The 25000-nt window shown below is 40.7% G+C and overlaps 2 protein-coding genes across 5 annotated transcripts in view; both read right to left on the bottom strand.

The window, feature by feature from the left end:
* The window catches only part of LOC136843892 (uncharacterized), a 184614-nt gene that overhangs the window by 107595 nt on the left and 52019 nt on the right, over window positions 1-25000 (bottom strand). For 2 of the 4 annotated variants that reach the window (XM_067112809.1, XM_067112774.1), the window contains exon 3: window positions 16649-16746. The exons of 1 other annotated variant lie outside the window; for it this stretch is intronic. The gene's annotated coding sequence lies outside the window, so the exon portion shown is untranslated. The remainder of the gene's footprint in view (window positions 1-16648; window positions 16747-25000) is intronic. One more of the 4 variants, XM_067112782.1, reaches the window with a different exon arrangement.
* LOC136842535 (putative autophagy-related protein 11) lies at window positions 2274-24240 on the bottom strand. The gene is made up of 2 exons (XM_067109960.1): window positions 23543-24240; window positions 2274-2520 (listed from the first exon to the last, which is right to left on the bottom strand). The coding sequence occupies exons 1-2, from the start codon at window positions 24238-24240 to the stop codon at window positions 2274-2276; spliced, it is 945 nt and encodes a 314-aa protein (XP_066966061.1).

The raw sequence follows: 25000 nt of genomic DNA on the forward strand, positions 1-25000 counted from the left end.
TGACTCGCTAAGTGGATTTCTTCCGTCAATTCTTTTTCCTTGGGGGCCTACAGGGTCTGGCTAGGCCATTCCTAGGGGGTAATGAGGATACTGACTCTGAAGAATGGCCAGGAATGCCGTTAGGATCAGGATCAAGGGCAGCCTCAGGGGCTACGGGTTGGTTTCCTACTTCGGCTGCTGCGACAACTGTCATGGGAAAAGAATCAGCGTCTATATCCTGGCCGGACAGTTCCTTGTCGACCAGAAAAGATGTAATGTCCAGGCCTGCCAAAGGGTCATCCTCAGCAGTTGGAAGTGTTTGGGAAGAAGAAACATCAGGGGTCGGAGGTTCGCACTGTGCGATGATCACGGTTGTGAGATTTGGTGGATCTCCCGTAGGAGGATCCGAGTCATGTTCTGGATCCGGCACTGGCACTAACTCAGGGCCAGGCACGGGAAGCATGCTTGGCGGGGAGCATCCAGCCAAGATAGGTGGAGCTTGGCACTGACCAGTGCTCGCAAGTGGTACTGGCAGCGAATTGGTGTCAGACAAAGCTAAAGGGGGACCCGGGGATGAAGACCCCTCGGAGTCCCTGGAGTGATTTGGGACAGCGATTCCTGTCTCGATGAGAGGGCTGGGCCTCTCGGTTCGGTGGAGTTGGCCGCTGCGGCTAGCCTACTGGGGCACTTTGACCATCTCTCGGAGTGGCCCCTTACGTTGCAGGTCCTGCAGCGGTAATTTGTGAGATCCCTTCGTGAGGAGGGAGGAATGCATTGGTGACTGTCCGGTCGTGAGATCTGCAGACTAGGCCTGCAATGTGGATGTGGTGGGTTAGGTTCTGTCGCTTTTCTGTGAATGGAAGGTTCGGCTGATGGTGGCACAGCTGTCACAAATGATGTGTCCCTATCCGAAGAAGTTGCGGTGGATTTGCTGGTGGAAGCAATCAGGCAACAGAGTGCTGTGGGGGTGGGACATCCCCAGAGGATGTCTCAACCAAGCAGGAACTCCACTCAGTGCCTAATTCGCTTGACCACGCCAAGACGGTGCACTTTGTTGCTCCAAGGGGTGATCACCCTGAGCTCAACTGTGGGGACGGTCAGGGACTGTTCATCCACCCAGGTCACGGTCCACTTGGTGTGCTCCTCTACCTTGGCACTGGCTGGCACTTGGGCCCGATCGATCAGACTAATGTCTGAGCCAGTGTCGGCAGTAGTTGGCAGGTGCACTGGTGGGCTGGAACCATCCAGAGAAGCCACTGAGATGGACTGTGTCCAGACCCTCTCAGGGTGAGTTCTCTCCGGCAGCTCAGCTAAGGAGGCGGTGGCACTAATCATGTTCACGTGCCTGGCCATGACCACATGTTTTGGGCATGCAGGATACCTAGAAGTAGAGTGTCCTGAAGCTCCACAGTCTCAGCAGAGGACCCGGTGATATGTTGATTTCCCGGCAGTGACAGTGTGCTGGGAAGACGGTGTTGAATTAGGCGGAGAGGGGGACTGACGGATGTTGGTAGGCTGCCGAGGGTTGTTGCCCTGCTGATTGCTATCTTTGTAGCGGCAATCTGCTTCGGCATGGCCGTACTTTTACAGATGGGGCACGGAGGTTTGTTAGGTGGGCCGTTCCGTGAGTGATTGAAACCTGAGAGGTGTCCGGGTGGCACTATTTTGCACAACAAGGTGCTGTGGGAGATTGTATGTCTCCCAGGCATCAGCTAAGCGGCAGGCTTCCTTGAGAGTGGCTGGCTGCGTATCACTAAGATATACGGCCAGAGGCCTGGGCGTACACTGGAAGAGGTCCTCCAGCATAGTCCGGTTGAACAAATCATCAAAGGTGTCGCACCGCATAGACTCAAACCAGCGGGTCCCAGCTTGGGTCTTGTGACAGGCCCATTCTGTCCAGGACCAGCCGACGTTCTTAGCCATACCTCCGAATCTTTGTCTCCACCTCTCAGGGGTGATTTCATACGCCTTAGAGATGGCCTCACGGACGGCAGCCATGTCCCCTCGTTGATCTCTTTCCAGGGCTCGGTGGGCAGCCTTAGCCTTCCTGTCTAGGTGCTTGGTAAGCAGTAAGGCCCTCTCAGCCAGGCTGACGTCATAGGTCTCGAAGAGGAATTCGATCTCTTTGAGCCATTGTTCCGGCTCGTCTTCAGTCCATTTTCCCACAAGGTTATTGACTGTCGACAGAAAGGCATTTAGGGCAGATGGAGTGGGGCTAGAGGCTTGTTGTGCTGCTAAAGCTTTAGAGCTCTCTCTCTTGGCTCTCTCCAACTCGAGCTCCCTGTCTTTGAGGGCTAGTTCATGTCTGTCTTCTTCGCTCTCTCCTCTCTTTCTTCTTTCTTCTCTTCTTTCTTCTTCTCAGCTTTTTGCTGCCTTCTCTCGCTGTTTCTTCTTCTTTCTTCTTCTTGCTGTCTTTGTTCTTCTTCATACTTTCTCTTCTCAGCAATCTGTTCCTTTACAAACCTTTGAAGGGCCTGGCTGGAAAGACCATCCTCCTTCCCTATATTCCTAAAATATTGGTGCTCCTCAGTTGACATGTTGCTGATGGGGAAGGGGTGCTGAGTGAGTTAACTGGGTGTTCCCGGAGGAAAAGGTTTGTGACGATGAGGAAGTGGCCTTAGATTATTGGCATTTCAGTGAGTGGCACCTTTGAATGAGGTGGCATTGTGGATGAGTGTGCCGTGTGAAGGTCACTCAAGGGGAAAGCATTCCTGAAGGAAGTCTGAGTCCTTATGGGTGGATACGCTAGTAAATGGAGTGCTCCTGAAGGCTCTATGGTCCTTATGGGCGGATGCACTGTTAATGAGGTGTTCCTGAAGGAGCCGCGGTCCTTATGGGCGGAAACACTAGTTGTATGGCACTCTGTTTCTTCAATACAGGTGCAGTGGTTTATAAGAGGTTGCTTTGATGAGGTGGCACTGTGGTGCCAGTGCGCTCCGTGGAGCAATGCAAAATGTCAGTGCATGAATTGGCACTGAAGGTGAGGTACTCTGCCTGAGCAGAAGGTAAGTAGGGAGTAAAAGGTAAATGAGAGACTCCAGCAGAAGGGAAGAGAAAGGAAAGTGAAAGGAGAAAGATAAGTGCTTCAGTGATTGGGTGCTTAGCAGTGCCGCAGATTAGTGGCACTGAGAGAAATGGAACCTGGATGTGACACGAGTGGGTAGCTAGTTATGAGAACTAGTGGGCGCTGCCTGACATGAGGACAGGTAGGCTACGAGAGAGGCACACAATGTGATAAGATACCCAACTCCCTGCACTCCAGTTGGAAAACTCGGACCGATATAGATATACATGCGCTTTATAGCTTACGATAAATGATCTGAGCTGAAGCACTTGAAAAGGAAAAAGCTGTTATGCTCGATTACTCGCTAAACGCAAGTGCTCATACTGCACGCACTGTGTATATGATAAAATTTAATGGGTAATGAATTTGAAATTCCGGATAAAGTATTAATATAATTCTTTGTATCCCCCTTTTATAATTTGTGAGTTGGTTCCCAAACTCGTAACTAAATTATGTAGGTCCCGTGTTAAAATGAAAGGATAGGCGAGGGAAAAGAAGGAAAAAAAATCTCTCTCTCTCCCTCCCTCTCTCGGTGAGCGTTGTGATAGGGAACGTATTTGTTATGAAATTTGTTAAAGTGGTTTCTTTTAGTCTCAAGAGAAAATACAGTCTTTTGCGGAATTACGTTACGTTAAGGCTTCTTTCTTTTATGAAATGAATCTGGGGTAACTTACGTAATTTCTACTGTCTCACATGCATCAAGCCGTGGTATGGTACGCATAGAGTGTTTCAAATTGTTTCGCAGAATTTCCTGGGTTACGTTAAGGCACACAGGGAGGAAGCTCGTTCCATGAATGAACGTTGCGGGACTGCCGCGCGTGAAACAGCTGATCGTTCGCTCTTGCTTTGTCATGTGACACGACGAAGAAGTGGAATTGGAAGGAAAAAACTACTTTCTTGGTTAAGTGTGGGTTTTGAATGCGAAATGAACTATTTAACTTTGAATATCAGCACTGTCTTTACTTTACTTTACTTTTACTTTAATATGCACTGGGAGGGTCGTTAAATAACTACGTTCAGAAAGGTTTTGATTTCTCCAACACTGGGACAATTCACGCATGCGCCGCTTTGAACAAAACGTTTCTCGCTACACAGTGTCCTGTAAGCTACTGGTTATCTTAAAATTTATCACTAACCAAGAAATGTACATTTTCTTTGCCATAAATATTCCGAAATAAACTCCTAGCTACTGGTCCTAGCTTACACATACAAAATTCCCGAACTACACACTCCCTAATTCTTAAGTGGCAACCTCACACCCTGTCCTACACTTTGGAAATTTTGCGGGTAGACACTTCGCGCTTACCTAGCTGTTTTCACTAATATAAAAACCCTGTGTGTTCTCCTGTGTTATGAACACTTGTAATGATACGAGAATTGTTGCGTTTCTTTAAAGAAATATTAATATCGCTTCTCTTATTTCCTTAATAATAGAAACATGCACATACCCTGTTTACCAACGTTCTCCTCTCCGATCGCTCCTGTGCCCTTTGAATAATGAAATGATTACCATAAATTTAAATTAATTGATTATATATATTCCTGGTTTTTCCTAGTCTAGCTTAATAGCTAGGCTAATTAATGCTAATAAGACTAGTCCTGGCAAGATGTCGTCACTGTCATAAACTGGGAGTCTTGGCTGGGGGAAGAATTGAACAAATTTGAAAATAGTGACTGCAAAAGGACCAAGTGCGCCCAGGCTGTGAACAAAGGAAACGTTATTTGAAACTTACCTTAGATTTCTCTGGTTTTACAATTAAATGAGGAAGGTCACCATTGGAATTAGAATTCTTTTACAATTTACAGGGGTTTATTTACAGAGACTTAGCAATAAAACAAGGAGACAAACAAAACAAAATGGTAGCCGATGGGCAGACTCATTAATTGGATACATAAAACAATCATGCGTGATTGGCAACACGCAAGCTGATTAATAAGGGGGGCCAATGTACAATTCCAGTTACAGTAAAAATGCCTTAGTCATGCCCCGAACACACTAAATAGTCTCAGTTGGATGCTGCAAACAGATTGAACTCCAGGATGGGGAAAATAATTCATATAAAACTTGGCGGGGCCACAAAGGATTTCAGAGATCGGACTGCGTCCAGGAATATTTTCAGGATTGGAAGGCAGTCAGAATTATCGGGCACAGAGTGCACGGATTGGTTGGTCTCTCCTGTAAAAGAGGTTCTAGATTAGGAAAAATGGCACGCACTGAAGCAAATTCAATCCCCTTATAAAATGTTACACACTGCACATGTTAAATATTAATCACTACATAGCCCAGGAGATAATTATGATGAAATCACATAGGCACAATATGGGGATCGTAACTGCTTGGGCTTTTAACAATGAACACGTGATCGCACTGACACAAAGAGTAAGTTTAAACACTGGTATTGCTTAGCCTAAATTGCCCTTAAGTTGCACAGGGAGAGGGGTAAATGGACATTTGGTACAGGATCTCTACTGAAATTCAAGGCACATTAATGGCGAGATATGGGAGGCCGGCAGGACTCGTAACAAGGGAAAATTGCTTTGAGGAGGAAGGGGTTAAAGTTTAAAGAAATGGGGAATTTAAGGGGTTTTTAAGTGGAAGGGAAAGGGCTGGCTATTGACTACTCGCAATGTATGAACCTTGTATGACCATTTTGGGCGCCCAAACAATCGACTTAGCTGTCCGTCAAAGCTAGTTCAACCAGAGGAGCGGAAGAGGATGCAGCACGTGCGTTCCTGACGAGGTCACAGGAGTCTCTATCAACATCCCTCCAGAAAATGGCAGCTGTGGTTCGAACTTTGGGCCAATCATACCTGCAAGGAGTCATACGCCAGCAAAACAGCAGAGGGAAAGGATCTTTAACTATTAATCACTTAGAGGTTAAGGTCCTACCTGGCGGCTAGTCCCACTAAGCCTATTAACTTCTCCATACCTAAATACTCACACATCGCGTGATGGGTGTGAAAAGGGGGTTTTCATTGTTCCCCGGATCGAACGATTTGTGAGGGGGGGGTGAATGGAGGCTTATGCTAACTACGGTTGCTAACGGCTTCGATCTAGTTTGAACTACGCCGGTTCCTCCCGCGCCTGCCAATTTCCCTGCCCCGATCTTCAGATAAACAGAGGAACTGCCTTACACAGGTGGCCCTGGCTATTAGCTGGCAAGCCTGGCCCACCATTTTGGCACCTGAAAATGCTAACTGAGTGGAGAAATTTCCCTCGAAGCTAACTAGGTCACAGCTAAATAGGAGGGAGGAATATAAATCCTTGATAATATATATGTATGTATATATATATATATATATATATATATATATATATATATATATATATATATATATATATATATATATATATATATATATATATATATATATATATATATATATATATATATATATATATATATATATATATATATATATATATATATATATATATATATATATATATATATATATATATATATATTATGATTAGCAAGAATTCGCTAGCAAACTGCCTCCCCCTCCTTTGTGTTTGTTGGTTGTTCTGTTGTGTTTCATTTACGGCCAGCCGGCCGATCGATAGACCATCTGTCTATCGACTTAAAAACAAGGGTTTAAAAGATTAAAGGCGCTCCCATTTTTGATAAAGATCTTTCCTTCGAGGCAAAAGTAATCTGGCTTGGGTGTTTCTCCTACAGGCCAAAACCTCCCCTGCGGGCAGCAGGTGCAATGAGTCAAAACATCTGTGTTGGGGCACCCCTGCCCCATAGGAGGGGATAAAAAGCAAAAGCCCACGAGGTCTCGACACACATGCGGGCTGGAAGATATGGAGTGAAGACGTCCTCAACACCTGGCCCCATCGATGCCCTTGCATCCTAACCACGTGGCCCTTTCCAAAGTATACTTTTCCTCGTGCCCTTCGACTGTATTCCAAGTGTTCTCTCCACCGCTGGCCTGCCTCGAGCCCACACGCCATTGCTTGGAGTTTCGAGGAGTCCCCATCGCCTTGCCCCTTTACGGAAGCCCTTGCATCTCACCACGTGGAAGAAACTCGCCCTCGGAAATCGCAAGTCATCCACGGACTGCCTTCTACGCGCCCTCGGAAAATCTGCTAAGGTAAAGTGCCCTGGAAGAGCCCCATTTCAGTCACGCTTTTGTCTCGTAATATTTTCTTAAAGAGAAAGCCAGAAATCTCCCTTGTCTAATGTCCGTGCGCCTCTTGCATCGGCAGTATTAATTCTTTATTACTCCTTTGGCACCCTCAGTGCAGCTTCGAATTCATTATTCTTTTGTCTATTTTCATTTCTGGCGTATAATGTGCATATCTCTCATTTCAGAGGGATCCTATTTCGTGGAAGCTTCTCGGACTGTGTCTGGAATCCCCCAGTTTCATTCAATCCCGTAGGAATCTCCTTCAGGATAGTAATCTACTTGAGTTCCTCTTTCCCGTACTGATATCATTTATGTAAATACACTCCTTTAAATTTGCCTACGTGTTTTACGTAATATTTCCCTCAATAACAAGAGCCCTATGCTCATATGAAATTCTCCTTTGTTTTCCTCTTTTTTACGTTTTCCCGCACCCACGAAGTCAGAATCACAAGGCTAAATTACCTTAAATTGTTGCTACCTGTCTCACAGAGCATATTTCAACTAAAACCACGGAAAAACGTAAAAATGGCGACCTGGCCATAGATCTCGTTTGCAGTTGCAGTTCCCTAGCGTTGCTTTATTGCATTTGCAACTTGCCAGATCAGCTATTAGCAAAGCTAAGCTGGGTACGAGACAATTACGAAACTTTTGTGTAAAACCAGCACACAGATCCAGAAAATTCCACGTAAGTAATGTGTTTATCTTAGCAAAACCTTTTTTACAATCGTGACTGTTCCTAGGAATTAGAAATAGGGACGCATGTATTCACTGAGAGAAAAGAACCGCCGTATTAGATTCGTTAATGCATGCCTTTCAGGATAGGTAGTTAGGAAATAACCAGTGCTAACCATCCTTGCTTCGAGGAATAGTGCGAAATTGCTCTGTGTTAAAATCTTTGCCATATCTTTTGCTTCGAGGAATAGTGCGAAAATTCCTGTGTTAAAATCTTTGCCATATCCTTGCTTCGAGGAATAGAAATAAATTCCTCTGTGATAAATTTTACTTGCATTTCGAATTAGCGAACTGTTATTTAGGCGCGAATAAAATTCCCACGTGGGACATGACGAAGTCAGCTTGCATTGCTGACAATTCTCTCAGTGTAGTTAGAATTCGAGTAGGTGTTAGGAGAGCGAAATTTAAACTCCGCTTATAGGGAAAATTACTAGGCCGTTGTACTGTTATCCTCTCAGACGACTGGGAAATTCCCTGGAATCCCAGACGGTCTATACATATACGGGTTCATTCACACAGAATCTAAAAATAACTCCGGTGTTGGCCAGACGACCTGCACCCACCCGCCCATGCCGCGTGTGTAGCATTGTTTAGCATTTTTTTTAGTCTCTCTCCCCATTCATTTCCCAGCAAACATTTTTCTTTGGGTTTCCGTTAGTAATTTCCTAGGTCCTAAGGGACGAATCGTAATTCCAAGTCCTAAGTGACTCCTAAAATTCTACATCGAATTTCTCAAACGTGGCGAGAATTTCTCCAAATTCCAGTCCTCAGGGACTCCTAAAATTCTACGTCGCACGTGGCGAGAATTTCTCCAAATTCCAGTCCTCAGAGACTTCTAAAATTCTCCAGTCCGTCGCACGTGGCGAAATTCTCTCAAATTCCAGTCCTCAGAGCGGCGAGAAACCTGCGGGAACCCAAAATTAAGTCCTTTTGAGACATTATATAGTGTAGTTCACACACATCTAAGCCCTTACGGGACTAATCAGTCTAGTTCGTTAGAACAACTCCTTAACTTCACGCTACAGCCGGCCAAGTCCGAGCGTGACAAAATCCAACTACGTCTTCCGAGACACATATTAAAATTCGTTCGCCAAGAACAACCACGTCTTTCCAAGACATATCAAATTTTAACAAAAAGTCTCCTCAGACTTACTAATCACCTGTCTTATTCAGAGAGATCCATTCTCCTGCAGTCTGAACAATTGAGTGTTGCAGATTGAACAATTGAGTGTTTCAGACAATTGAGTCTTTTCAGACATATCCTATACCCATTATTCCAAGATGGCTAATACCAGAGCCCAACAAAACGAGGATTTCAAATTCTACATGTCCGCTGGGAAGGACATGGGACTATCGGGGCAAGGGGCAAGATCTGAGAGCATGGGTTCAAGCAAGAGAGTGGAACGATGCCCAAGGCGGAGAGAGCAAGAGAACGTGCCCAAGAAGAGAGGAGAGAGAAGACGTGAGAGAGAGAGAGAGAGACAGAATCGCCCAGAGAAAAGGGAGGAACGAGAATGGGAAGATCGAGAGCGACAGCGCGACCACGAGCTCCAGATGCTAGAACGACAGCCCGCCACCTCCCCGCCCCCTGCCGCGGGAATGAGTGCCCTCAGCCAAGCTCACTCGTTCATGCCAAAATGGACCGAGTCTGAACACGAAGTATGGCTTGAAAGGGCCGAACGAGTCCTGGAGTGCTGCGATCTCTCCCCCGCGGAACTCTCCCTTGTTCTCACTAAATTCCTGGGCGGAAAGGCCCTCGTTGCTTACCACGCCCCTTCCCGCAGACGATCGGGAAACTGGGAAGCCGTGACGCCAAGCAGTTACGAAGGCGTGCGAGATTACCCCGAGCGGTGGAGGAGACGTTGGAGAGCAGCCCAGAGAAGCAGGCCAGACTTGGTCCGATTGGGCGTACCATTCGAGCGGGCGTTGACAAAATGGCTCGATTCGAAGGAGCCACTAACACCGCCGAGGTACTCGAGCGGTTTAAATTCGAGCATTTCCTGCGCTACGCCCCTCCTGCCCTCGCCACCCATATAGTGGAAAAAGCCCCAGCAACACTCACCGAGTGTTGCCGAATAGCAGATATGTGGGAAACCCACCACCCTCAAGAAGGATCCATGGGGCGGAAGATAAATCCCCGTCCTCCTCGGAGGTTCAAGTTCCCACAAAAATGGGAACTCGGGCAAGCCCCTGACTTGCCATTATTGCAAGAAAACGGGGCATTCCTCCGAACAGTGCCAGAACAAGAAACCGGCTCCTCTCTCCCCGAAAAACCAACAAATAACTCGCCTGCGCCCTCCACAGGGGCAGCGGAAAGATTTAGCCAGACCTTTTGCACGGCGTGCAAGGTTTATGGCCATTCTCCCGCATGGGCAAAATGCCCACGCAATAATAAAGTAAATACTCCCACCGTCGCCTTGGCCGTCACAGATCCCACATCATTAGGCCCTCCCGCCGAAGGGCCTGTATACGTGGCCCCTCCACGAGGTAGCCAGCCCGCGCGCCGAGTCACTGCTTTCGAGGACTCGGGCGCACAAATCTCCCTCATCCGAAGGGACAGAGTTCCCTACGGAGCTATCGTCAATAGACGAAAACTCGTCACGATCGAGGGAATAAATCAATTTAAAATGATACTCCCTACGGTCCAATTGAGAGTCACAAGACCTCACCAATCCAAAATTTGCAATCTTGCAGTAGCAAGCCATCTCCCCGGAGGCTATGACGTCATCCTGGGACAGGACTTTCAGTCCCCACAGAAATCACGACAATCTAGGGGTCCACATTCCCGAATCATTCCCCGGGCGCGAGTAATCCTCCCCGCTTCTCCTCAGTCAAGACTGGCGCCCCTGGGTACCAGGAGGACGTGCAGTCCCCACCAGTGCCACCTGAGTGCGATGTACAGTGGCCCCTCGATCGGTTCCCGATCCGATTCCAGTGCCCGGCCCTGCCTCAGTGCCAGTGCCAGGGCCCCAATCAGATCTCCTTCAGGAGATGCCAAATTCCTGCCGGTGCCACTTGCATGCCCCGAGCAGGGCCAAGCTTCGTCCGTCCTGACCGACGAGCCCAAGAAACCTCTGATAGCGCCTGACTCTGCCCTAGTGCCAGCGCCAGAGCGCTACGCCGATCTCCATTCACGGGATCCAACTCAGGACCCCTCTCTTCCCCGGCCTGGCACCGCTACCAGCGCCGGTCAGAGAGACGGTTCCTCCCGACCACCGGAAGCTCACCTGCAGGTGCGGCCTCGCAACCCGTGCCTGAGCTGGTCAACGTTACCTGCGAGCCGCTCACGCCCCCCCGACCGCCTCTCTCTGCCTCAGCCCGTCGCCGACGCAATTGCAAGTCAGAATTCTGCCATATCTCACTTGGCCGATGAACTACAAGAGCCGCGACGGATCATGGTAGAACCCGCACGGAACACTCCTGCGTCAGCTGTCGCATCAGCAGGCCCAGGTGGTACTCCGTGCCGCCCTCCGGTCGCGGGCCCTCCGCTTCCCCGGCCGAGGACGACTGTCCCATTAAGAAAGACTCGAGGCGAAATTACCACGGGCGTGGGACATTCCAGGTAATTTACAAAGAGCTCTAGAGCTCCCCATGGCACCTGTGCCACCATTTCATTTTTCGAAGGTCTTGGCACCCCTAATCCAGAAGGGGATGTCAGACCCTCCTCTATCTTCTTCCGTTCCTCAGGAACTGCTATCTCTTACCATCCTCTACTAATCTTCCCTTAAATTATCCCCACAAGAGGCAATTAAATACGGGATACCATTCCCCACACAATGTATAAATCATTAAGAATAACAGAGTGAGAAGTGGCATGCCCTTGCGCCCATACCTTGGCACCGGGCATGCGTGTCAGCCCTCCTGAAGGAGTCGCGCCCTTGGTGCACTTTCCTCGCCCTGGGACTGAAGTGACAGTCCGGGCCGTAATTTATAGGCGAAGGACGATAAATTCCCGCCTAACACAATAAAACCCTCACTCTTTTTCCCTTAGCTCTTCTGCCAATATCATTTACTTTCTTTTAGTCATTTAGTTATCTTTATTTTAATGAATCGGAGTCATAAACTCTTGCCCTTGTGATTTAAATGCCTCTTTTTGTAAGCTCTGAGGGACGTGTCCCGCCTTTCATATGCGGTCAAGTTTCATTCGTAACGTCTTGGTAATTTTCCTTTTGTTATTATTATCCCTTTTCCCCTTCCATTCCTTCCAAGATTGCTGTTTGTCCTACCCCACATCTTTTGTCTGCTCGCCCCGTCATAACATTGAGTAGGCAGTGGACGATAAAATTAGCGTAGTTTAAGGTTAGCGAATTAAAACTCGCGAATACTCGCCCGCATACAGCTGTCAAAATCCTGCTGGGCGTTGGGGCCGGCTAAGCAAAGTACGTTAAAACGAAGATAAATTATCAATGCGAATATGTAGAGTCATTACAGTATCGCGTAAAAGGGGATGTCATTTACAAAAATAAACGCTGTTTTTCATTTACACAGCATCTTCAAGGCAGATTGTACTAACCGCATGCATTTTATCTAAAATTAAGTAACCGTGTGTTTTAATTCTTGAACAATAACCTTTCTTTTCATTTGTTGGCCATAGCCTCATATACGTGGTCCTATAATCTTAATTAATTCACAATTGTTCGAGTCACATTATAAAGTTACCAGTGGGTAACCAAATCTAAAGTAATTATTCTTTTGCAAGTGTTTAAATCCCTTTGCGTTCTGTTAACGAAAATTGTCCCAATGTGTTATTAAAAGTAATGTCACAGCTTCATAAAACCCTTAGGAGTAAAGTTCATTGCAAAGCAGAATGTAGAGTAACGTAAAGCACTTGCCGCTCATTCTTGAATATCGATGTACACACCGAAGGAGGTATGTACATCATCTTGTATGGGGAGGTATTATGATTAGCAAGAATTCGCTAGCAAACTGCCTCCCCCTCCTTTGCGTTTGTTGGTTGTTCTGTTTGTTTCATTTACGGCCAGCCGGCCGATCGATAGACCATCTGTCTATCGACTTAAAAACAAGGGTTTAAAAGATTAAAGGCGCTCCCATTTTTGATAAAGATCTTTCCTTCAAGGCAAAAGTAATCTGGCTTGGGTGTCTCTCCTACAGGCCAAAACCTCCCCTGCGGGCAGCAGGTGCAATGAGTCAAAACATCTGTGTTGGGGGCACCCCCTGCCCCATAGGAGGGGATAAAAAGCAAAAGCCCACGAGGTCTCGACACACACGCGGGCTGGAGGATATGGAGTGAAGACGTCCTCAACACCTGGCCCCATCGATGCCCTTGCATCCTAACCACGTGGCCCTTTCCAAAGTATACTTTTCCTCGTGCCCTTCGACCATATTCCAAGTGTTCTCTCCACCGCTGGCCTGCCTCGAGCCCACACGCCATTGCTTGGAGTTTCGAGGAGTCCCCATCGCCTTGCCCCTTTACGGAAGCCCTTGCATCTCACCACGTGGAAGAAACTCGCCCTCGGAAATCGCAAGTCACCCACGGACTGCCTTCTACGCGCCCTCAGAAAATCTGCTAAGGTAAAGTACCCTGGAAGAGCCCCATTTCAGTCACGCTTTTGTCTCGCAATATTTTCTTAAAGAGAAAGCCAGAAATCTCCCTTGTCTAATGTCCGTGCGCCTCTTGCATCGGCAGTATTAATGAGAGGATACGGTTCTGTGGATTAAACTTTTCATCTGTTATGGGAATTTCTGAGATTATAATTGTAACCCATCGCCAGGAACAGCACGCGAAGTATCTTGTGGAAGAAAACAAATCCGGTTGGAACGCCTCAAATCGGTTCAGTCTATAAACGATCTGATCCCAGTAAATGTTGCCTCTGTGGTACCTTCTCTGAGAATCAATAGAGACGAAGGCCAATGTGTATTGTCCGAAAGATAGTGACTTATGAAAATATCATTGTTCCTTTCACTGGCCTTTTTGAGAAAAACGTCAAGCAGTTACGTTCCAGTAAGCAGTGACTATGCAAAAAAGACTTTAAAATATTTTATCATTGCCTATAAAATTACGGTCTGATATTCGATATTCATTTTTTTTACACTATCATTTAATAGTAAACTTTATTACTTCAGTTCACTACCTTATATACGTATAATAGCGTTCATCAAAATGAAAAGCGCACAGATTCATCGCAAATGTTCATTAGATAACGCTTATCTGTGATAACGCTATAAGTCTTTCAAGCACTCTAAAATCAATAGGGTGTGGTAAGGAATTAGTTTTTTGTCAAATGCCGCATTGTTATGATTAAAAGTTTGCCTTGTTAGAGCCTGCTGAAGTGAAATAAAAAAAATATAAGCTACTCATTTATAGGTAATATCGAAATTGCATTTAACTTCACATATTTTCCGTACAAACCTAATTTATTTTCATCAAAACATAGATATTGCATAATTTTTGGGCGCCGCTGCCAGACTCAGTTTTGCTGACACGTGGTCAGCGAGGGCGTTGAGAAGGCCTGCTCGATCAAAACCATCAAGTGTCACTGGACAGCATGGATAGCCCAAGGGATAGCCAAAGTGGAACAAAAATATGCTGATCATTGTGAAGAACATACCAACACGCTGAAATTCCTTGCTTTTGGGTTGGCTTCGTTTCTTTTACTTATAAAAATATGTCATAAAAATATGTCATCATACAAAAAATATTACCGTTTTTCTTCTCTTAAAGATTTCATCGTTAGCATTTAACAACTAAAGGACCTTACCTTCCAACCGTCATTCCTGATAAGTACGATTTGTCACAAGTAAACCTTAGTTTAACCAGACCACTGAAGAGCTGATTAACAGCTTTCCTAGGGCTGCCCCGAAGGATTAGACCTATTTTACGTGGCTAAGAACTAATTGGTTACCCCGAAGGATTAGACTTATTTTACGTGGCTAAGAACTAATTGCTTACCTAGCAACGGGACCTACAGCTTATTGTGGAATCCGAACCACATTATACCGAGAAATGGATTTCTAACACCAGAAATAAATTCCTCAAATTCTTCACTGGCCGGCCGGAGAATCGAACGCGGGCCTAGGAGAGTGCTAGGCGAGTACGATATCGACCCATCCAGGGAAATATAAAAAGCACTATTACATGATTTCATCATACGATTTGTCACAGTATGATGAAATCATTTAATTGTGCGTTTTATACTCACTTATTTTAATTTATTTTTTTTTTTTATCTTTTGCAATTGGGCGAAGTATCTTCACAGTTTTACTTTTCCAACAGCGTCAAATAAATCGGCGTCTATCTCTCTACCGGTGATGGTCATTTATATCCATACTTATATCCGGCGGCAGCTCTTCCTTCCTCTAGCTGTGAAGTGATGATACCTGTAGTATCTCCTTTTGTTGACACTGTCATAAGCACTCGAGCACTGTCTAGCTTACATGGGAGGCGTTATCATTTAGTATACACAACAACGTAGAAAATAATAACTCTTTCGAAAATACTCTGGGGTGTAAGCTCTTGCTAAACTGATCAACGAAAATGCCTTCATCAATAGAATTTAATTTATCAAATTATCATTCATTTTTTAGCTTTAAATATCACAGAGATATAACCTAGTGATTATGACTGAGGAGGAGGCACTGTATTGTGCAATAGTAGGTTTTAGGCCTAGTATTTAATTCTAAAAGATATTTCATGTTTTGAAGGTCGACTGATAGCGGCTTTTTTGTGCTATATATTTTCGCAGTTATCAGAACAATCGATCATTGCTATGACTTGCAGCCTATTTAAAGATGTAAAAAAGAAACAAATGAGGCTAGAGATGAATAACATAAGATAAGTCATAACACTGAATTGATGACGAAAACTTGAAGGACAAAAAAGAAGAAATTAATAAGATAAGACTAAAGAGATCTTCTCATGGTATTGAGGATATTTTGTGTCTCATTCTTTATGATTTATTATTTGGGAAATTGATTGACTGTTCTTGGTGATCTCTTGTTAATTTTAGGACAACAATAGAATCTAGGGTTTCAAAAACAAATGAGTCTGCCATCCAAGTGTTTCTCTTTCTCATAAACTGACTTCTGTTTTGGAAAATACTGATTAAAATTCGCTGACATCGATTGGAGATACAGCTGCATGATTTGACGTAAATTCCTCCTACATCCTTCTTTTATAGGGTTTTCCTCAATGTGTTCCAAAGTTTAGGGAAAATGAAGCAAACACTTAGCTCTATTTTATGCGCACCTTGCTAAAACATTCCTGATTGCCTTTGTCTTCTTATTGTTCAAGTATAGCATACCTTGCCTTTGTCAGTCAGAATCCGTCTATTTCTTATCAGTATATACTTCTGCTGATGATTCATTACTCTTATCCATTCTAGCATATCACTCGGGATCAAATATTGTCTACAGTACACCCACTAAGGTTCTACAGGCATAAAAGTGGAGAAACAATGGTTTAGTTAAATTCGTTGACTACAACAGATTATATTCTCTTTTCGCTTTCTTAAAAATAACCTTTTTGACTGATGATAACGAAATTCAGTTTCTTTTCCCTTCCGACGTTTGAGTTTTAAAAATTTCAGAAACTTCTTGCCGTTATACTCTTTTTAATATGTTACGCTGGCTGTAAGATTGTCCTGCATTTTATTATCTTCTTAGTACCTAACTTTACTTTTTAATATTTCCTTCATTAATGTTTGTTTCTTTAGTCCATTTCATGAGAAAACCAAAATGGAGGCAATACGTACATTCAAATACAGAAAACTGTCTTACCTTTAAGACTGTGATCCCTTCAGTTTTTTAGTGATCAATAAGGTGTTCACAGTCACCGAAAACATCATCATCGTATGGCTGTCAAGTACAACGAACCGCTATAAAAACAAATGTTCAGATTAACTTTTCAGATGTACATGCACAGCAAATAAAGGAATATGAGTAATTCAAAGACAGTACGTGACGAGGAAAAAGTTGAGATTCATGTTTGCCATACTGGGTGACTTTAAAGCTGAAAAGGGTAATAAACTGCTTGCAGTTGGGCTTGAGTTAGCCCATGTTTGTGATGTTACTGCGTCCAGAAATTTTGGCTTTTTGCCTTTCTGAGGTCATAATTCTCTAACCAAACTATATATATTAGAAAATTAGTCAGAGGTGAATAGTGTAAGTGAGTAAGTTGGTGTTGCATGGGATTGGGATGTAAATCATAATATGGAAGACTTTCTGACACAATATTTTTCATAAGTTAGGAGAACTGTTATAAGATTAAGTAATGCATGTCAAAAGTAGATAGACAATTTGTGCATACTTGTGAGATCCCGGCTTTAAAATGAAGAACATGTCTACAACTATAATAATTAACTTTAAACTCACTGGATAGTTAAGGGATTGTTAGAGAAACTAAAGAAGTGAGAAGTAACTTGGGATCACAAAATGACTAGCCTTACCGGAAATGCTGCTAAATAATCTTTGAAATAAACTGTTTAAGTCTTGTTATGTAGGTACCACAACGGCTTCCCACATCCATTATTTTAATTTATTTCTGTTTGCTGTATGTCTATAGCATGACAAAAATCCTCTGAACCTGATCTGTCACGTGCTGTTTCCCACTGCTCCCATTTTTGAAAATAAAACGACCGTGGTTTGACAAGTTTTTAATTAACTGTTTTGGCCAAAATCCATTGCGGTAAGTGACGAATGGCTCAAAGTAACCGAAATGTATGTATTGCATTCATAACCGTAAAAAAAAAAAAATATATATATATATATATATATATATATATATATATATATATATATATATATATATATATATATATATATATATATATATATATATATATATATATATATATATATATATATATATATATATATATATATATATATATATATATATATATATATATATATATATATATATATATATATATATATTTATATATATATATATATATATATATATATATATATATATATATATATATATATATATATATATATATATATATATATATATATATATATATATATATATATATATATATATACATACACATATGGAAAGGATAAGTATCCATCTGGGTTTTTATGGTTTTTGGGACAACGTTTGTAAAAAGATCTCCTTCAACATGGAAGGTACTTAGCTCTTGTGGGTATAACTCAAGCTAGAGTATTTTACTGAATTTTGGACATGAGGACCAACTCTTGAATAATAAGTTTCCAGAAAAATAGAAATTACTGAAGTAATTCAGTAACAAATATCCAACACTACATCCTGAATGACAAGGAATTTCCACGAAGCATTTGTATCTAAGAAATTAGAAACATATACTGTGACATATCTATGCTGGCGATTACCAGAATTGACGAATCTGCTATTAAACTTAGCCCAAAACGTTTCAAAGCCTTCTTTGAAAATCAAATCCATTACACTATATAACTAAATTTTGAAACGTATGAAGTAATGTCAACCTGTCATTATACGTGTATTTTATTCTGACTTCTGTAGTGTGGTGTATTGCGCGAGAAACTGGTGTCTTATCTTTTTTGGTAAACAGCCCTGACAGTTCTTAACAATACTAAGTCTTTCCTGAACACTCCGCACCGAATACACATGCATTTGGAACATGACAGAGATTGTGCTCCTAAACGAACAAAGTGTCAATGAAATTCTTGAATGTAATTAACCAGGTGGAATTGTTTTATATATATATATATATATATATATATATATATATATATATATATATATATATATATATATATATATATATATATATATATATATATATATATATCAAATCAAGAGCTAAACCGATCATTGGTCGAGATGAATATAGACTGAGGGATATTCAAGATTAATAAAAGTTCATGAATAATAAAGGTTCACAGGATTTCTTTAATAGTCTTTTCATCTATATGTTTACACTTTTGTATAACAATAAAGTACAGGCCATTACAATAAATTACAATAAATTATTCTGTAATATTGGAAGAACTACAAGATACAAAGAAATGTGTTAAAGCCACCCTTCTAGACATTGCAAAAAGATTTTATACACATAAATTAAAGCCATATAAAAATTTCAAACAAATTAAAAATCACTGATTAGTGTCTAAAGATAAATACCAAACATCTATTAAATCCACTTTCATATATCTGAAACATCATTTCTGTTATTTCTGGTTTTGTATTTGTTTGGTGGGCCGTAAACCAGTAGCTATTGCGATACAACCAAAGAACAATTAAGAATGAAAAAGTACTAATAATTGTAATTTTCCATTATTTACATTAAAATCAAATTAAGCAAACCTGGTGGTATATAACATCGGTTTAAAATAATATTACTGATTAATTAATTTAAAAATGCCATAAAAAATGTTAAAAATAGGTCTGATTACTTAACGAAATTCAAGGGTGAATGCACTTTCCCCAAGATTACTCATGTTCCATGAGCTTAATGTAAGTAATCTATCCGTTAAAATAAAGAAAAAGATGTCAAAGCTGGAAATATCTTCCTCATTTACATTGGCTGTAAAAGCGATGAAATGTTTTGGACTGAATTTTCTCCAAGAAATTACCCTAATTTGCATTCTGATAACCATTACTATAAAAAGTCCCAAGAGAGAATTGTACGTTCATATTTCATTTACATCATCCCTCTGGCTAATGTTCCTTGCTTTTTGGGTTTATCAATTCAAAAAATATTTTACTCTTTATTCATATTTATCATACTTCTATTGTACCTTTAAAAGCATTTATAATCTTTTTCATTGCACAAAAAAAGTATTACTTAACGCTGAAAATGATGTCAACCAATAATCTAGTGATCTAGGTGGTCCACTAAATTAACGGGTGTTACCCTGTCAACATCTCTAATATCATTAACAAGGTTTCTTAATAACGAGCTATATTATAATCAGGAGGCAACCACTTCTCATTGATCTTATATGGATAGAAAGCTACCTACTGAAATATGTATTATTGCACTGCTTATATCCTTATACATTTCGATTAAGTTACTGAAAGTTCTCACCAAACCATTTTAACAAGATATTGATGTTACAAAGATCAACACTTTTTTATGAGTTATATTTACATATTATATTACATCTCTCGAAATCATATAGCAGTGGCTAGTCCATCTGTTAGGATACGACACAATTCATCAGAATTAATTACTTTTTTTATTTGCTACCATCTTATAGACAATCCAGAGCGAAGATTTTAGCCTGTAGGTTCTCGGCTCTCTCCCTTCACAGCCCTCTTCATATGGTTTACTTACGACACTTCTTTATCATGTACATTTGATCAGCCTTGAAAATTCATCGACAATTGCGACATAATTTTCTACGTAGGGTTTTACTGAAGAGCACTACAAAACTGTGATCCTGATTCTTTTTTATTTGCTTTATAAACCTTATTGATTTTGCATATTTCCTTTGACTGAATTCATTATGCAGTAAAATTCAGCAGTTTTCAACAAACTTACATTTACAATGTAATTTTCGTTGTAACCGGAAAAAAGCTCTAAATTAATAGATGTCTGAATGAAATTGAGTTTCCAATACATATCTGACAGATTTTGATTTAATTTCCCTTCTATTGCTGTCGTCTTTGCAAGCCAGGAACTATTTTATACATTAAATCCTTTTTTGGTTTTATATGATATTCTAAGACATTTATCCACACCACTAATAATATGCTAATCTTGTTTGAATTTTTACTCTTTAATGATAGATTGTTTTTCGACTTATTTTAGGGTTCCATGCGGATTTGAAGCTTTGCAACGATAATTTAACTAGCTTTCTTGGATATTTAATATATCATATTGAACCCTTTCTTTATTAAACCTGCCATCATGTAAAATTCTGTTACATTGACTGTTATACTACTTCTCATGAACGCTGAATAGATAAAACGTTACATTTCAAACTTCTTCGTTGTTCAGATAAAGCCCAGAAGTCCTCTTTAACTCAGTTATCTTCTAAAAGTGAGCAATGCATCGTCAATGGTCTGAAAAGGGTATTTTTACAGGCTCTGGATAATTAAGATCGATCTCATTATCTCAGACACAAATCCATAGACCCGAGAAGTAGAAGACTCATATGTAAGTAAAATTTTATGTACTTATACAATTACTATGACTTAGGATAGCAACTTTTATTAAGGTTTTAAGTCTTTCTCTGAAGTGATGGTGTAATTCTCGCCAATTTCCATCTCACTCAATATAATTAGTTTGATAAGAAAAGCGTCTTCGTCCAAATTCCTACTGCATTTAGAAAACTCGATTAATATCCTTGGCATATCAGTGTTATAGTATCTTATATATAGGCTGGATGTAGGTATTATTAATTTCCAGTCAGTAATAATTGCTGCACCTCCTGTAATATCAATGGATGGATTTCAATTAACATTAACGCATTTCTGTAGCAACTGAATTGTTTGTCCTCTTTGCATTATGTCATTAAATAATCATTAAGTCAATCTTACTATATTCAGTATCTATATATCTCACATATTTTTTCAGCTGATAAACCAACAATGCCATGAGTGGTAATATGGAAATGATGAATCTATGTGTAAATAATCTTAGGATCAATGAAAAAATCATCCCTTAAAGAAACAACGAAGTAACTCCGTCAGTAGGCGGTTTTTCTTTAATTCCTTGCTTGCCTTTTCTGAAAGGTTCTCTCAGACTTTTTTTTTTTTACCCTCACCTACTAGCATGATTTCCAATAAAGTTTTACACATTAATACAAAATTTCTATTAACAATTCGAAACCTGGTGACATTCCTCACGATGTAGTGTTAACAACACCACACTTCTACTTATTAATTTTATTTGCCTAATGACCCACTACCCAAATATACTCCATCTACAAAAGGTCGAGACTCGGAGGCGATGAGCACACCTGCCATATTTCTTATTGAAATTTTTAAGGGAATAGGGTTACAATCTGGTAGATTTGGTATTGTTTTTGAGCGGCGTTGGCATTTCCTTGTGTATGGACGATTAAATTAAGTAACAGCAGGTCGTTGTAAAGAAAGGATTTTCTGTCGCCGCCTTCCTTTTATTAGTATAAAAAAAAAAACAACGAAATCAAAGATCAAAACATTATACTTGAACCTGCTGTACATTTTATTTCCATGATGAGCTTCACAAAATCTATGTAAAAGTTGTATGTATATATATATATATATATATATATATATATATATATATATATATATATATATATATATATATATATATATATATATATATATATATATGTACATGCTAACAATACTCAGAAACGAAATCACTTGTAAGTAAAAGCAAATAGATGGACAATATGCTCGAATATGTCCATTTTCAGGATTAACCTTAACCTCTAGGTTAATCATGAAAGTGTTCCTTTGGGATTAGGATCAAAAACCCCCTTCGACAGGGTAGGAAACGTGGTATCGCCGCTAATTACAGGAACGACTCAACCCTTCATGGCTGGGGAGTCTGTATTTTCATATATCTGCCCCATATTCGGTTGTTCTCAACCCCATACTGACATCTATAATCACCAATGATAGCGCCTCCTGACATATTACACTTGTGTACCTTCCTTGAATATCTGCTTCAAAAGTAGTGATTTTTAACTTTCATCTTTTCATATCCAACAGTCACTGGGGACCTTCCATTTTGATTATGATTTTTTGTTTCTTATTCCACCTCATTTGCTTGGCTTTTATAGGAAATGTTTTCTTTGTTATCACAAGTTTTGTTGGTGTTACGGGTTACTTTAGGGTTGACTATGGTGATCATTGTCGCTGATTCTTGTCAACTTTGTGTAGTTGGCAGACCCTGGGTGACATTGCCATTTTCATATATTTTTCCGCTAACTTCACAGTCTGTTCCTTCACTGATAGCAATATTTTTCCTTTTGAGACATGTTAGCTTTAGTCCATGACAGAAATGAACGAAGGAGCTCTATAAAAAAAAAAAAAAAAAAACTCTTAATGGAATCGGCTTATTGATAGTTATGAATGAAGGCAGTTTTATTGCTATTGTACCATCCATCATGTGCACTTGAGCATATGAATGAGACCAGATCTGTACGAACGCATCCAAAGACACCTGAGTGGCCTCTGAATTAGTATTGAATTACAGTAACTAATAAATGACACTTAATACCACGTAATTACTCAGTCAGATGTCGATCTGAAGAGGTTCCAGAAGTCAGTAAAAGTTATTGTATATCAGCGACGTGGTGTTTCGAATATCTTCGAAGAAAACACCTAAAAATGTTCACAAAACCAGCGACTTCTAGAGCACGGCCGTTATTCCCGAGACGCAACTGCCATCCTATAAAGAGCATCAGCTTCTGGGTTCGTTTCCTGTGCTATTTGCAGTCAGCAATTTTATGAGGATTGATAATGTGTTTTTCAAAAATCCTAACACAATTGATGAATTGCAATCGATCTCTCTCAAATAAGATTGCTTGTGAGATAATAATTTCTCTTCATGACTTAGCGCAAGCTGAACTATTTCGGTTTTTTTACTTATTTGTAATGATAATTTATGAAGACTTCCATCGAATAACTCCTCTGGTATTATAATGCAGTCAGGAATTTTGTCAATTTCTGAAAATATTTCGCTTTCAAAATCCCCATTCGGAAAGGGTTTGTCATACACATCTCTATGTTCGTCTAATTCTGTGCGACCATTGTTTTCAAAATATTCTCTGATTTCAGTTTCATGTCGTTTCTTATAATCGAGCTTTTGAGCTTCAAAGAGTGATTCATATTTATCATGTACGTAGTTTAGAAATACATTCGTCTTCGACTGCAATCCTATCGTTGCCAGAGACGACCCAATCTCCTTTAGTAGCATTAAGATATCAAAAATTATTTCTTCGTATTTTTTAATCTTCTCGCCACAGTGAGATTTTCGCCGAATAGCCAGTAATTTAGCTCTGCATTCCAAGTAGGCTCTCGTGGCCCCCTTTGCTTTTCCAAGTGAGGTTTTTAGCTGTGATATACTCTGTAAGAGACCATCCTGACCTCTCTCCGAAGACCAAATAATTGCATTTCCATGTCTTGTAAGTGTCTTTATCCTTTCATCAAAGTGATTATCGAAATGGACTGTCCTCCTATGGAAATCTTCGTTCTTGCTTTCAAGATTGCAACTTTTATCACTTTCACTCAGAATAGATTCTTCGGCTTTCCTGATTTTATTCTGAATATGGTCAAGTTTCTCCAGCACCAAGATAGTCTTTTTTTGAAGCTCTTCAGGGAATAACCCTTTGTCAGTTGCATTTAGATCATCTGTGACTTCATTATTGTCAAGCTTTTCATCACTGTAAGTTGATGCATTATTACTAGGTATCATATTCACTTCAGTTATTTGGTTTGTAGGCCTATCATTTATTTCTAAATTCTCATGTTCTTTTATGTTCATTAGAGCACTATCCTCACCTATTCTGATAAATTTCAATTCCTGAATTATGTTGTTTTTCTTCATTAATAAGTATAACAATACAACATTAACGACAAGTGAAGCAATTAACAGAAAAGTAAGAATAAAGAGACCAACTTTTAATGTATCTTCTGTTATGCATTCACACAATGAAATACTTGCCTCAGTCACCTCTGTGTTTTGCATTTGTACTCTATCCTTTGCACAGTTCAGTGTCTCTTTAAGCGAGAAACCTTTCATTTCTAAGCTTCCGGAGAAATTTTTAATCACAACATAACCTTCAGGTGCTAAAATAATACCTCCTTTAGTAACATTATTTATGCTAGAGTGGTCTAATTTTATCTTCCCTCCACTATGAACGACTAATGCTCTTTCAAGAATTTTATCAATGATAGTTTTGCGAAATATGATTGATGATCCGTTACTGACGATAATGCTATGAAGCGATGAAATTTCCGAGTCTTGTAAGACTGCAACTGTTCCCTCAGTCAATGGTGTTGGGATATACAGAGTTCTTATCTTTGAATTCAAAACTATAAGCATTTGAAGACCTGACTGTGTTTCCAAAATGTCAACCACCGAATCCTCTATATAGATTTTTCTAATGTGTTCAGGTACTCTGTCTAGTTTTGTATGGACAGCTGATAAATGAATAATACTTTCACATGATTTA

This window comes from Macrobrachium rosenbergii, chromosome 2 (genome assembly GCF_040412425.1).
Source record: "Macrobrachium rosenbergii isolate ZJJX-2024 chromosome 2, ASM4041242v1, whole genome shotgun sequence".
Lineage (NCBI taxonomy): Eukaryota > Metazoa > Arthropoda > Malacostraca > Decapoda > Palaemonidae > Macrobrachium > Macrobrachium rosenbergii.